The sequence below is a fragment of the Hyperolius riggenbachi genome, chromosome 1 (assembly GCF_040937935.1).
Source record: "Hyperolius riggenbachi isolate aHypRig1 chromosome 1, aHypRig1.pri, whole genome shotgun sequence".
In the NCBI taxonomy this organism is placed as follows: Eukaryota; Metazoa; Chordata; class Amphibia; order Anura; family Hyperoliidae; genus Hyperolius; species Hyperolius riggenbachi.
Window position 1 is genome coordinate 302185013 of NC_090646.1, and position 14057 is coordinate 302199069.

The window sequence follows — 14057 nt, forward strand, 5'->3', positions numbered from 1 at the left end:
GGAGTAAAAAAAAAAGTTAATTACTTGCATGGTCGTTTCAGGCACGGAGGACGCCGTCCGCGCCCTCCGTGCCGCTCCGCCGGGTCCCCCCGCTCATTATCCCCCCGGGCTGACTACCGACCCCACGGCCTGGGTCGGGCTCTCCTGCCTCTTCATAGATGGCCGCTTCCTCTGGCCGCGGCTGCGCAGTCCGCCTGGCCATGAGTGCGGCTGCGCAGCCCTAGGGCCAACCCCTCCGATCCACGCTACGTAGCATAATGAGCAGGGGGGACCCGGCGGAGCAGCACGGAGGGCGCGGACGGCGTCCTCCGTGCCTGAAATGACCATGCAAGTAATTAACTTTTTTTACTCCGTTGGCCTCGTAAGTCCTTTAAATGACCATGGGATTACTGTGCTTGATTGGCCTGCAAACTCACCTGGCCTGAACCCCATAGAGAATCTATTGGGCAATGCTAAGAGAAAGATGTGTAATATTCAAAATTTTCTGAGATTTTTATTTTGAAGTTTTCATAAGCTGTAAGCCATAATCGTCAACATTTTAACAAATAAGCGCTTGATATGTCTCGTTTTGCATTTAATGAGTCTATTTCATATATTAGTTTCACATTTTAAGTTAAATTACTGAAAAATTTACTTTTGCAAGATATTACAATTTTTTTCAAACTTCACCTGTCTGGCCTCCTACCACTAGAGTCCAGCTGCTTCCGCATGTTCGCCCCATGTGACTTCCGGCGTATAGCACATGGTGCGTGTGTAAAGTCACACACTCCCCCCCCCCACATGCTATTAGCTGGCATCCGTGAGAGGGAAGCCATTGTGGAGGCTGGAAGGCTGGACAGTGGACACTAGCGGCGGCAGCGGACTGTTATCAGGACAAGTGACGGAACCCTCGGTTACTGCCCACCAAATGTATATGTAACTGTGCCCATGAATTAAAATACTTTACCTGTTCGGCCACCAACCGCTTGTGTCCAGCTGCTTCAGCATTTGCACCCCATGTGACTTCCAGCGTATAGCATGTGGCACATTTGTAACATCACATATGCACATGCTATACGCTGGCAGGCATGTAAGGAGGGCAATACTGGAAGCTGGGGGGCAGGAAAGTGTCAATGGACAGGTAAAGTATTTTAAAGTGATGTGAAACTTAGCATTTCCACTTTGCTCTAAAAGATTATATACAGCATAAAATCTACCACCAAATTTTTTTGTAGTAGAACAGCATTCAAACTGTTAAACACAGCATTTTTGGCCACATCTAAAGAGGTGATAACATTAGCTTTTATTTACATTCCTTTGTCAGATACTGTACATTTAGTAAACATTAGCAAACTGCCAAAACTGAGCTGTACTGAGCTGACAAGCGATCACTAGATAGATTTTAATATATAAGTATAGCAGCTATGCAGTAGAATACAATGGCAGCTTTCAGAGCAGATAAACTATACTTTGGGAATTTGTAGAGAGACAATATTACATGTGTACAAAAGCAAATATGGTAACTGTATGGGTAATTAAATGTAGGAAAACACTTACTGAATGTTATGTCAGAGTTTAACGCACTTTAATGCATGGGCACAGGGCCACATTAACATTTGGGAAGGCAGTGTCGAAGGAGGCAAATGTGGCACCATGAGTCAGATTTCCAAAAGATTTCTGGCTGAATTCAATTGTATGGGCACCTTTACTTTTTGTCAGGCACAACTGTCAGCACTATGCAAAGTAGCTTGGAGAATCTAAACACGGATAAAACCTTGTACAAACGCTAGATGGTTCCATTGAATCAGGTGGCCAGTCCCAAGAAATCTGGCCTTGTTGATCATCTTGTGACAGATGACAGCTGGGCAGGATGCAACTTTTTTTTGTTTTAGTATAGGGAGAGAAAAATGATTTACCACAGCTCTCCTGCCGCCCAAGGCCTGGGTGTAAATCCAGCCCTGTACTCATGTAAACACATTTATTTAAACTTTTACAGTTTATAACAATATTGGTCATCTAACCTTTTGCAGACCGCGTCACGCCAATGGGCGTGGACGCGGCGGCAGCCCCAGGACCGCCTAACGGCGTTAGGTCCTTGGGGCCGATTTTGCAGGAGATCCGCTTGGTAGGCTCCGCCTTCAGCCTCCCAGCAGAGATAGCTTGTACAGCGCTGCAATCCATGGCAGCACTGTACTGGGGACAGCCGTGTGACACAGCTGTCCCCCTAGGAGACAGGATAGTGATTGGCTGTCCCCCTGGGAGACAGGATAGTGATTGGCTGAAGCCTATGACAGCTGATCACGCTGATTGGCTGGCGGGGGGAGGGAGGGCTGGGGAATGTGTAAAAAAAAAGTCAAATTTATTTAGAAAATAATGAAAAATATTTATATAAAAAAATAAACATTAGATTAGAGGATATGATCTGCGCATGGAGGATAAACGTTTTAGCCATTTATTTAGGAAAGGGTTCTTTACAGTAAGAGTGATTAAGATGTGGAATGCATTGCCACAGGGAGTAGTTATGGCAAACTCTATACCTGCATTTAAAGGGGGCTTAGATGCTTTCCTTGCGTTGAAAGACATCCATGGCTACAATTACTAGGAATGCCCAATGAAGTTGATCCAGGGATTTTATCTGATTACCATCTGGAGTCGGGAAGGAATTTTTTCCCTTTTGGGGCTAATTGGACCATGCCTAGTAAGGGTTTTTCGTCTTCCTCTGGATAAACAGGGATATATGAGGAAACAGGCTGGTGTTGTACTTTGTTCTCTGGTTGAACTCGATGGACGTATGTCTTTTTTCAACCCAAGTAACTATGTAACTATAAAAACAAAAAACAAAAAAAAAACCAGATACTCACCTAAGAAGAAGGAAGGCTCTGGGTCCTATAGAGCATTCCTGTTCCTTTCACAATCCGCTCGTTCTAGCACTGGCACCCCATTCAAATCCACCACCGCGTGATGCTTTGGAAGTCTTCAGGAACTCAAGTGCTCCCGAAGATGGGCTGCTCTATACTGCACATGCGCGAGAATGCGTGCCTATGCATGTGCAGTATGGAGCTGCCCATCTTCGGAAGCACTCAGGCTCCAGAAGACTTCCGAAGCCTCCCACAGTGGCAGAGAGCAATCTCCAACCTATTGGTCGGAAACGGATAAAGGGTGAGCCAGTGCTGGAACGGGAAGGCTCTTGAACATTGTTCTCCAACCATGTCCTCAAGGCCCACCAAGAGTGAGCAAAAATCCAGAGGTAGTTAATCAACTCTGCTGAGACACTAATCTCACCTGTGCATGGTTGTGGTTTTCTTCAAAACATTTACTGTTGGTGGGCCTTGAGGACAGGGTTGGGGAGCTATGCTCTAGAGCAGTGTTTCTTAACATTTTATTGGCATGTACCCCTTTTAAAGCCCTGCACTCACCAAGTACCCCCTAGCATACATTATCACAAGTAACCCTTGACAAATATATATTTAATTGTACTAAAATGATCATTGGTTCTAAACAATTTCCAATCATTTAATCTCTTAATTAGCTAAAATACTAATCTGGTGTTTAAATAAGATTTATCATTTTCTATAACTCTAAATTTGTTATTCTTGATTAAGTATATCAAGCCTGAGCACCCCCTGGAACCATCAGAAGTAACCCCTGGGGTATGCGTACCACACGTTGAGAACCTAGGCTCTAGCGCAGGCATGGTGTAACGATTGGGCAATTCCCTCCGTGATCAGCGCACAAGACGTGCGTTGACACTGCGGAAATCCTCCACAAGCGTGTAATTTGAGGGAACCCAGCAAAAGGTGCATTGCACCTGTAGAGGGAAATTCCTATCGACAGGTGGAGCTGTGGAGTGCAGAGGAACAGCTCCTCTGCCCTGCCACAGACGCCAGACAGGAATTGTACGAAGGGAAGAAATGCAGGGCAAGATAGCCCTGAAAGAGAGAGATCAAAGCGACAGAGGGTATGTGCGTCCACCAAACTAGTCGCCACCCTGCGACGATGAACACACAACCATGAAGACAAAGCGAGAAGGCAATCGCCAGAGATGGCGATTGCTAACAGCGACACAAGACCGAATAAGCACAGATGAGGAATGTATGTCCACCAATCTAGCCACCAACCTGCAACGGTGGACACACAACAGAAGAAACCAAGTGAGAACGCAATCGCAAGAGAAGCGATTGCGGAAGAGAATGAGCACAGGGACAGATTGTATGTGTGTGCACCAAACTAGTCACCAACCCGCGACGGTGCATACACAACAGCAGATATGAAGTAGGAACGCAATCGTGAGAGAGGCGATTGCCCAAGGTGACACAAGGCTACAGCAAGGCAGAGCACGAGAGTAGCAAAGGCACAGCAAATCATACAATAAGAAGATAAGGAAAATAACAAACGCTAGCTAAACGCGAACACCGCACTCATTCGCAACAGTGCACGCATTTATGTGCGGTCTCTGCGTGATAAGCACAACAGAGACAAGCACGTCTAACTAATCACCGACAGACAAATATGAAACAGAGGACGCGAGCGCTTGCTTAACGGTTACCTCACCGAACCTCCAGCAAGCGTTCGTAGCAGACAAGAAAGACACACGAAAACAGGAACAAGCGAGAGATAGGATCCACAGCACCAGAGAAAGAGGCTAGTGCGATCCAGGAAGACAGAACAGAAGGGGCTACCAGTAACAACCGCTGTTCAGGTTAGCACCCAGACACACAGAACGATTTCCTGTCGACCACCGCTGGGACAGGACAATCGCAACCTACAAACAAAACAGATAAGCAATCCTAACTGCACTAGGGAAACCTGCCTAGTGCAGTCCCAGGAATTACTCTAAGCTAATCTTCAAACAATGAGCAAGGCTGACACTCCCAGGAGTGTTTCACAGGACTAACCCTTATGACCAGTAACTTACTGTGGGAAACATAGCTCTTTATAGAGCAAGCCCACAAAGGATGTGGCTAGGCAATCTGCATGACAAACATATGCAAATTCCTCAGCAGCAAGCTGCACAACTGACAAAAGGTCTCTCTTCCAGAGACCTGCAGAATGCAGACCTGAACAGTGGTCAAAAGGCTGCCTGCCTGCGCAGGCAGCCGTGTGGATCCTCACACATGGGCAAACTCGGCCCTCCAGCTGCTACAGAACTACAACTCCCACAATGCATTTGCCTTTAGAAGTCATGACTGTGGCTGTCAGACTCCTGCAGTGCATTGTGGAACTTGTAGTTCCTTAACAGCTGGAGGGCCAAGTTTGTCCATGCCTGCTCTAGAGGATCCAAAGCCTTCCCTCTCCTTAGGGAAGTGTTTTTTTTTTTTTTCTTCATTACGCTTCAGACTCTTAGTAACAAAACTTACAATTCTGTTTGTGCAGAAATGACCCATATTGCAAAGGTTTGAGAAATTAAAAAACAACAACTGTTTAAATATTCAACGCATCTTTCCCACATCAATATTAAACCTACAATATTAATGTTAATGTAAATCTATAATGTAAATTATATTGAATTTATTGAAAGATGTTCCTTACCACATTTGCAGTCTTGGTGCAGGATTTTAGCATCTGAATTACAGAGGATGAAGTTCCATTTTCCATTGAAACACCATTCACCATTACAATGCGATCGCTTGATCTACAGAATCCACAAGATCAGTTTAAAGCTAAATAAACTCTTCCTTGATATTTAATGGAACACAAAATTGAACAAATCGCATTCAAAAATCAATCAGGGTAATGAGTGAATATAATCTATAAATGCCAGTTGGTGGACTTATGTGATCACATCTACATTACCGGGTGACTTATGGTGGCCATTAATGGTCCAACCTTTTTTATCCAATCTTTCCATTTCTATCTAATATAAAGGAACTGCCTGAATTTTCCATTCAATATATTCACTCAGTTTACCCTTATACTACATAGATTTGGTAAGATTGGATGAAAAAGATTGGATCATTAGTGGCCACCTTTAGGCAGCCCCACCCATAAATCATGCTTCTTTAATTGAGTTGAGCCATTTCTTTTTTCAATAAATCTTCAATGAACAAACTGAATACTTCAGGCAGGGGTCACACTTACCGGCTTTCGTACGCGTTTTCTGCACAGAAAAACTGACTTCAACTGAGAACTCATGTTAATCAATAAGCAAGGTCACACTTAAATGCAGATTTCGCATGCAGAAAAAAAACTGACATCTTGCGCAATTTGTCAGTTTTCTCTATAAATTACATTAGGTGCTGTAAGGCAGGGGTCACATTTGTCTTTCAGTTTTCTGCAAAGTGTAGAAACTGAAAGACAAGTATGACCCCTGCCTCAAGATTTAGGACAGAAGACTGCATATATTTCACCTGCTGACACGGTTTAAGAAAGTGAGTATAGTTAAAGAAATATTAACCAGTCTTATATTAAAAATTACTATTAAAATACCCCATCATTGTTTGGTTTAACAGCTGAAACAAAGGAGTGTAGAATGAAACTAGGAATTTATATCAGAATCAATCAGAATCAATTTAGTTTCGCCAAGTAAGTTTGCACCTACAAGGAATTTGTCTTGGCAGTTGCTTAACAAACACAAACAAAACAATATAAGGACAGACATTGTGTATATTACAAGTCAAGGACATTATAAGTATAGTGTGGGACTTGTAGTTCCTTAACAGCTGGAGGGCCAAGTTTGCCCATGCCCATTTGTCCTTCCCGGGAACACATCCGCACATCTTCCTTTCGTTACTAATTGGTGGCACAGTGGGGTTAATATAGATAGAATGCTCCGGCCTCTGTATAACTTTTTATGAGTCAGTTCTGGCCATCTACTCAATTTCTTATTCGTCCAGATGTTCTGTTGCCATTAAAGCTATCTATGCATATATTCTATATGAACTGCCATAATATCTTGTGTCATTAGATGGCACTGTGTGTAAAGCTGGCTGTTTTTGACGCTGATGCTTTTGCTATGCGACGGCTGCTACACACTTTCAGGGACGGATCTAGACCAAGTTGCCCCAAGTTGCGCCTGGGGCAAGGTCAGGTTTTGGCGCCTAAACTGCCATTCCCCATCCAAATTTTGCCGCCTTTTTAAGAATTCAACAAACTGCGCCTGGGGCAAGAGACCCGCTTGCCCCCCCCCCCTAGATCCGTCCCTGCACACTTTAGCCTTTATGTGTCATTAAAATCTCCCGCAGGCCTGTAATATTGTCCTAGGACAGTAGATGGCATTATGCAACCTTAAGGTCGCTTCCTCTATTGCCGCAATGCGTCTGGTGGTACGTGTACATATGCACATCCACCCCTTCTATTGCTATTGGTTGTTGTCGTGGCGCGAACTTTATGCGTTCCAGACACAGCCAGCATGCGTTCTATTGCTTCCTACGGCCAGTACACATGGTGGTGCATCTTGGCCTACTATTACCCATGTGACTCCCCAGCCGGAGCCCCCATTGACCATTACTTCTTTTTTAACACACACATTTGGGGTTTTCTGACAGAGCGGTTTACACAGCACCCTCGGTCACTGCGGAGAGCACATCTTTGTGTTACCTTGTTCACACAGCATCTCAGTTAATCAATGTATTTTTTATTGCACTTGGGATTTTCTCTTTCTGATTCTATATATTACTTGGTAGATGGCTACCTATTGGCTTTATATCCTGAGGTGAATTTTCTCTTATAAGCAATACTGGTATCTGGGTTGCATCACCTTATATTGAACTCATACGTTTGTGTACATGCTATTGGTCACATAAGGCTATTGGTATATTTGGGTTTATGATCTAAGGCCTGGAACCCACTGCAAAACGCAATTGCTAATCGCAAGCGCTAGCGTTTCGTATGCGCGTTTAAAAAGCGATAACTGAAGGGTTTTCTGGCGTTTTTTGCCAAATGAGTAGCGTTTTGTAAGCGTTAGCGATTTTATGAAAGCGTTTTGCAATTTCATTGGTTCTTTCAAATTTTGTCAGTTTGGCCCAAGATTTAAGGCAGTATCTGCTGATTTGAGTTTATGTAAATTGCTATACACACCTGATTGTGTTAATGGCATCATGTGGTGTTAAAAAGCAGATTGTCTCAGCATACTGTGTGGGTTTTGAAGAGGAGTTCAGTAAGATAGAGAGAGAGATATTTATAGTGGTTCGGGGTGCTTCATCATGGAGGCATGTGCTTTGACCATCCTGATGACTGGAGCTGCTGTGATGGCAAGACACAGGAGAAGAGCACATCGGTACTGGGTGCACCCCATGCTACAGGAAAGGGAGAGAAAGGGCCAGTTTTGGACACTCTATAAAGACCTTCGTGCAGATGCTGAGAAGTTTTTTGGATATACCGGGATGTCCATTTCAAGGTAAGAAGGGTGTTTATATGTGCTGAATGTACCATTGCATCATTAATTACCATGTGGTTACTTGTTATTTGTAGATATGTTATAGTGAGGCCCATTATTTATTTTATGTAAGGCACATTTGTTATAGTATCATGCCACTGGAGTATGTAATGAAGTCATACAGAATGTGTTCAACCTCCGTTTTATAGAACAAATGTCAGTCAATATATGTTATCAATATATCTCCAAATTGAGGTGTGAATACACACAAGAACTAAACCCGACCAATATGTTGTTCTTTTTAATGTAATGTAAAGTAACACACTCAAAACAGGAGTTCACTTTACTATTACAGCTGGAGTGGTAACTGTGTAAACAAAGCAGCAGTTTGTGGCCTTATAGCAAGTATAACATGCATCTTTACTTTCATGCTTGTATAAAGCAGTAATTTTTGCAAGTATAAATTGTACATCCTACTAATATAATAAATGGGAAAGTTCGGATGTTTGGATATTTGGATGTTTGTTACTCGATCACGCAAAAACGGCTGAACGGATTTGAATGAAATTTGGCACACACATAGTACATTACCTGGAATAAAGTATAGGATACTTTTTTATTCCCATAACCAAAAAGGGGGCGGAGACAAATACAAATTTCACTGGAAAATGTAAACTGCAGCCATTCTTACACTGTTAATGGTAGGGTTCTCAAACTTTGCACAGTTGGTCGTTGGGTGACTGGGATTAATATTCATAAAAGTGGGTCGAGTCTATAAAAGCCAATCAAAATTAACCTATTGATTTTCAAGGGGAATATTTACATTGCTGCCATTCTTGCACTGTTAATGGCACAAGCCTCAAACCTGGTACAGTTGATCATTGGGTGACTAGGGTTAAATTTCAGAAAGGGGGTGGAGCCACAAACAGCCAATTAGATTGGTTTCATTTCATTGCAAATTATTGATGCCAAACACCGCAAAGCTCACAAACTTGGTAATTGAGTGTTAGGGTTAGAAAAGTAGGCACAGCTAACACAAGCCAAATACATAAGCGGGCAACGCCGGGTCATAAGTGGGTGGAGACAAATACAATTTCACCAAAAAGTGGGTGGAGCCTACAAAAGGCAATCAAAAACTACCTATTGATTTTTCAGGGGAATATTTCATTGCTGCCATTCTTGCACTGTTAATGGCACAAGCCTCAAACCTGGTACAGTTGATCATTGCATGACTGGGGTTTACATTCATAAAACAGGGTGGAGCCACACACAGCCTATATGTTTTGTTTCATTTTAATGCAGGTTATTGATGCCAAAGACCGCAAAGCTTACAAACTCGGTCATTGAGTAATTGATTAATTGTGTGTTAGGGTTAGGAAAAGTGGGCGCAGCCAACACCTGCAAAATACATAATCAGGCAATGCCGGGCCATCAGTAGGTGGAGACAAATGCAAATTTCACTGAGAAAATGTAAACTGCAGCAATTCTTACACTTTTAATGGTAGGGTTCTCAAACTTTGCACAATTGGTCACTGGGTGACTGGGATTAATATTCAGAGAAGTGGGTGGAGCCTACAAAAGCCAATCAAAATTCACCTATTGATTTTCAAGGGGAATATGTAATTGCTACCATTCTTGCACTGTTAATGGCACAAGCCTTAAACCTGGTACAGTTGGTCATTGGGTGACTGGGGTTCACATTCAGACAAAGGGGTGGAGCCACAAACAGCCAATCAGATTTGTTTAATCTCAATGCAAATTATTGATGCCAAAGACCGCAAAGCTCACAAACTTGGTTATTGAGTAATAGTGTGTTAGGGTTAGAAATAGTAGGCGGAGCCAGCACCAGCCAAATACATACCTGAACAATGTTAGGAAATAAGTGGGTGGAGAAAAATACAAATTTCATTGTGCAAATGTAAACTGCAGCCATTCTTACACTGTTAATGGTAGGGTTCTCAAACTTTGCACAGTTGGTCACTGGGTGACTGGGATTAATATTCAGAAAAGTGGGTGGAGCCTATAAAAGCCAATCAAAATCCACCTATTGATTTTTAAAGGGGAATATTTAATTGCTGCCATACTTGCACTGTTAATCACCTGTACCTGGTACAGTTGGGCATTGGATGATTGGGGTTCAAATTCAGAAAAGGGGTGGAGCCACATTCAATCAGATTAATTTTATTTCATTGCAAATTATTGATGCCAAAGACCGCAAAGCTCACATACTTGGTCATTAAGTAATTGTGTGTTAGGGTTAGGAAAAGTGGGCAGAGCCAACACTAGCCAAATACATACCCGGGCAACGCCGGGCGTCCAGCTAGTGTACAATATAAAGAAATATTATGTTTGCACCTCTCTCACCTCTTAAAGGGGAAGTTAAGTAAGAGATATACAGAGGCTGCCATATTTATTTCCTTTTAATCAATACCAGTTGACTGGCAGCCCTGCTGGTCTATTTCTCTGCAGTAGTATCTGAATAACACCAGAAATAACCATGCAGCTACTGTAGTAAAATCTGACATTAATGTCAGAAACACCTGATCTGCTGCCTGCTTGCTCAGGGGCTGTGGCTAATAGTATTACAGGCAGCGTATTAGCAGGAGGGCCAGGCAACTGGCATTGCTTAGATGGAAATAAATACGGCAGCCTCCATATCCCTCTCACTTCAGTTGTCCTTCCATGTCCAACATTGTTTTGTGTCGAAAACACTCTTCTGTAGTTGTTGTGACAATGTTTGTATCTGCGGTTATAGCTTTGACTTTCTTCTTGACAAGCAGAGAAGGATTGCAGCACCAAGATACACAGATGTGCAAATCAATTTCACCCACACAAAGATCACTACCAACCCTGAGGTAAATAGTGTGTCCACATATGTATAGACCTTATAATGACAAATACACCTTTGCCAATGAAAACATTTACAGAAATATGTTTAATGTTTAAACTTGTTTACAAAAACAATCTATAGCAAACACTACATCTACACTTTAACATCAGACACTACTGCAGTCAAATACAACACTACAGATGGAAACCACTTACTAGATTTAAGAGTAATACAAATATGGCTGGATATACATATCCCTTTCAGCTACAGTACAATGTCTTTATAACAATGGTTTTGAATAGAGTACTTACTGGCCAGATGTGAGATATAGTCTAGTAATTGTTGTTACATTGTTTTTGTAAGAAGTAATACAACAGTTACATCATACAACAAAGAAGTAATGGGTTGACTATTTACGCCCATCAAGGCCAACCCTACAAAAATGTCAAAACATTGTGATTGTGTGAAAGTCTTAATCCATAACTAATCTTCCTCTCGTCTTATCAATTCCATTAAAAGATGTTCGTTTGGGGGGCAGTATTTTCACTTGTTTGTTGAGGCTTTGTTTGTGTAATATCTGTATATAACAGTGGCTCTTGGGTTTGGTCAATATTCGTTGCTGGTCCTTGGTAAAGGGGGGGGGGGGGGGATAGCCCATGTTGCTTGTGGGGCCTATATGGATAATTTGTGTAGCCATACTCATTTTTATGCTGATAATAGTTGTGATGGTATTGAAAGTTGCCATATGGTGCTTGTTTGTGATATGGTGGAATTGGCACTGGAGGTGATGGTGAGGGTGTTGAAGATGAAGAGGAGCTATGTGATTGTTCCACAGAGCTAGAGGGTGTACTTTTTATCGATTTCTTAACTAGATCTATGATAGTCTGTCTTAGATCTACAATTCTATCCTCTGGCACTTTTTTCGTGTATGGAACAAGACTTACAGCAAAATTGTAGTGATCACAGCTAGCATGATGTAAAACACCTACAGCTTCCTGCATAGAACTTAATACACCACTTTCAAAACTGCTTTGTGATCTGCCAACTCCACCTTGTCGCCTTCCTCTGCTTGTTTGTTTGGTATTTTTTGTAGTGGACGTAGTAGGATGCACAGGAGGTAAAACATTAGCACAGATAGTATTAGACGTATCATCACTTGGTGTCTGAGGTGCTTAATAAAGATACAATAGTATTTCCCATGTCTTCTTCTGCATCATCATCTTCAACTCTGACCAAAGGATCTGCAGGCATGTTATCTTGTGTCCTATGGAAGGACAATGGTTAAATTGCAATTGTGAACATTACATGTGTTGAGATAGGTGTGTGTTGGCCTATACAAAAAGTGAATGTAGGTTAGCAATACTCAACACAAACTATACATTATTTACTCCTCCAAATCCATACTGGGTCTTAAGAATGCTAGGTCTGCAGTGTAGCTATATTTGGTCCTATTGGATGCCCCCGAACCACTTTTGCTTTCCGCTTTCTCCTCCAGCAGCTCCCTTCTAAAGTTATCCTTTATAGACTTCCATCGAGTTTTAATTTGTTGTACTGGAAAAGACAAAACAGAAACATTATTAATATTTTTTTTATAGGTTTCTTGCTACTGGACATATGTGTCATTGCACTATCAGTATCGACTGGGAAGGACTACCATTAGAAGAATAGGTGTTGGAGACATGCAGGGCTGGGACAAGGTCCTCCAGTACTAGAGGCTAGGATTCCAAAATGCGCCCCCCCCCTCCCCTCCTTATAACTGTCCCTGGTGTCTGATGGTCCTCCCTCTCTTCAAATCACTGCTCGCTCTCTGGCCGGTATTCCAATCTTCTCACATTGTGTGTGATCATGCTATGCAGGAGAATCAGGCACTGGAGTGGGTGGTGAGCTGCAGAGGACATTGCTGGAGTCTGGAGGAGGTCAGATAAGCATGGCTACCACAGCGCCCCTACTCTGCAGCAAATACTGGGGCTGTGGGGAGCACAGAGTGGTGAGTGCAAACCCCAAAATCAGGGAAGTATGCAAGATGCATTAATGGGATACTGGAGCTGTAACATCCCAGTCCCCCAGGCCAGACTGAGCACTGGCAGTATAGTTTTAAAGAGTAACTGTCAGGCTGCAGAAGCTAATTTAAACCTCTATTCTCCTGTGTTAAACAGTTTAGAAGGAAGCCATAAAGCTATTAGTGAAGATAAAAATCTCAGTTACCTTTGATGTGTGCTTATCAGCAAGTCTGTTATAGAACCATAAGGACGCAAGCCGCAGACTAAACTGCAAAGCATTCTGGGGCCCTCCCCTCGGCTGCTAATGAGACGTTACAGGAGCTTCTAACGAGTCCAGCCCGTAGCACTGATAAATATCCGGGCAGAGTACACTGCAGGAGTCAGCTATTGTTCCTAGCCACATGGCTCATTAATATTCACTGAACACTGTGTTGTTCAAGTAGGAGCTTATCTGTGATCAGGAAGCAGGCAGGACATGACGACACATTTGACAGAAAAACATGGAGCCTGCCATGAGCTGTCAGGAGCATCTATCTCTGCATATACTATATACAAATTCTGTGAAATCCAAACGTGGACAGTGAAATGCATATGTAATGTAAGTACAGCCAATCTTTAGCTACTGATATATGTGTTTATTTTCTCTGAGACCTTATACCTAACAGCTCCTCTTTAAACAATAATGCTGGAGTATATACAAATTAGCAGAGCAAGCAGCCTGTGCCCAGAGGAGTATGCACGTATGTAGGGATGCTGGGGTCCCCTTACATGCACTACACAGTTCTCTCACAATCCTTCTTCTTATCTGCTTGTTTCCTAGCTGAGCAGGGTCGGGTGACAGCAGTGCCGACACGCAGCATTTGCCTGATGCTGTATACTCAGCTCAGGATAGGAGGGAAAGAGAGGCATTGTAGTGCCCTAACAACTGCTACAC

The 14057-nt window shown here is 42.7% G+C and overlaps 1 protein-coding gene across 5 annotated transcripts in view; it reads right to left on the reverse strand.

The window, feature by feature from the left end:
• TJP3 (tight junction protein 3) overlaps nt 1-14057 on the reverse strand; it is a 628414-nt gene that overhangs the window by 382629 nt on the left and 231728 nt on the right. For all 5 annotated transcript variants that reach the window (XM_068233793.1, XM_068233794.1, XM_068233796.1 and 2 more), the window contains one exon: nt 5509-5611. In XM_068233793.1, coding sequence (XP_068089894.1) covers nt 5509-5611 — 103 coding nt within the window. The remainder of the gene's footprint in view (nt 1-5508; nt 5612-14057) is intronic.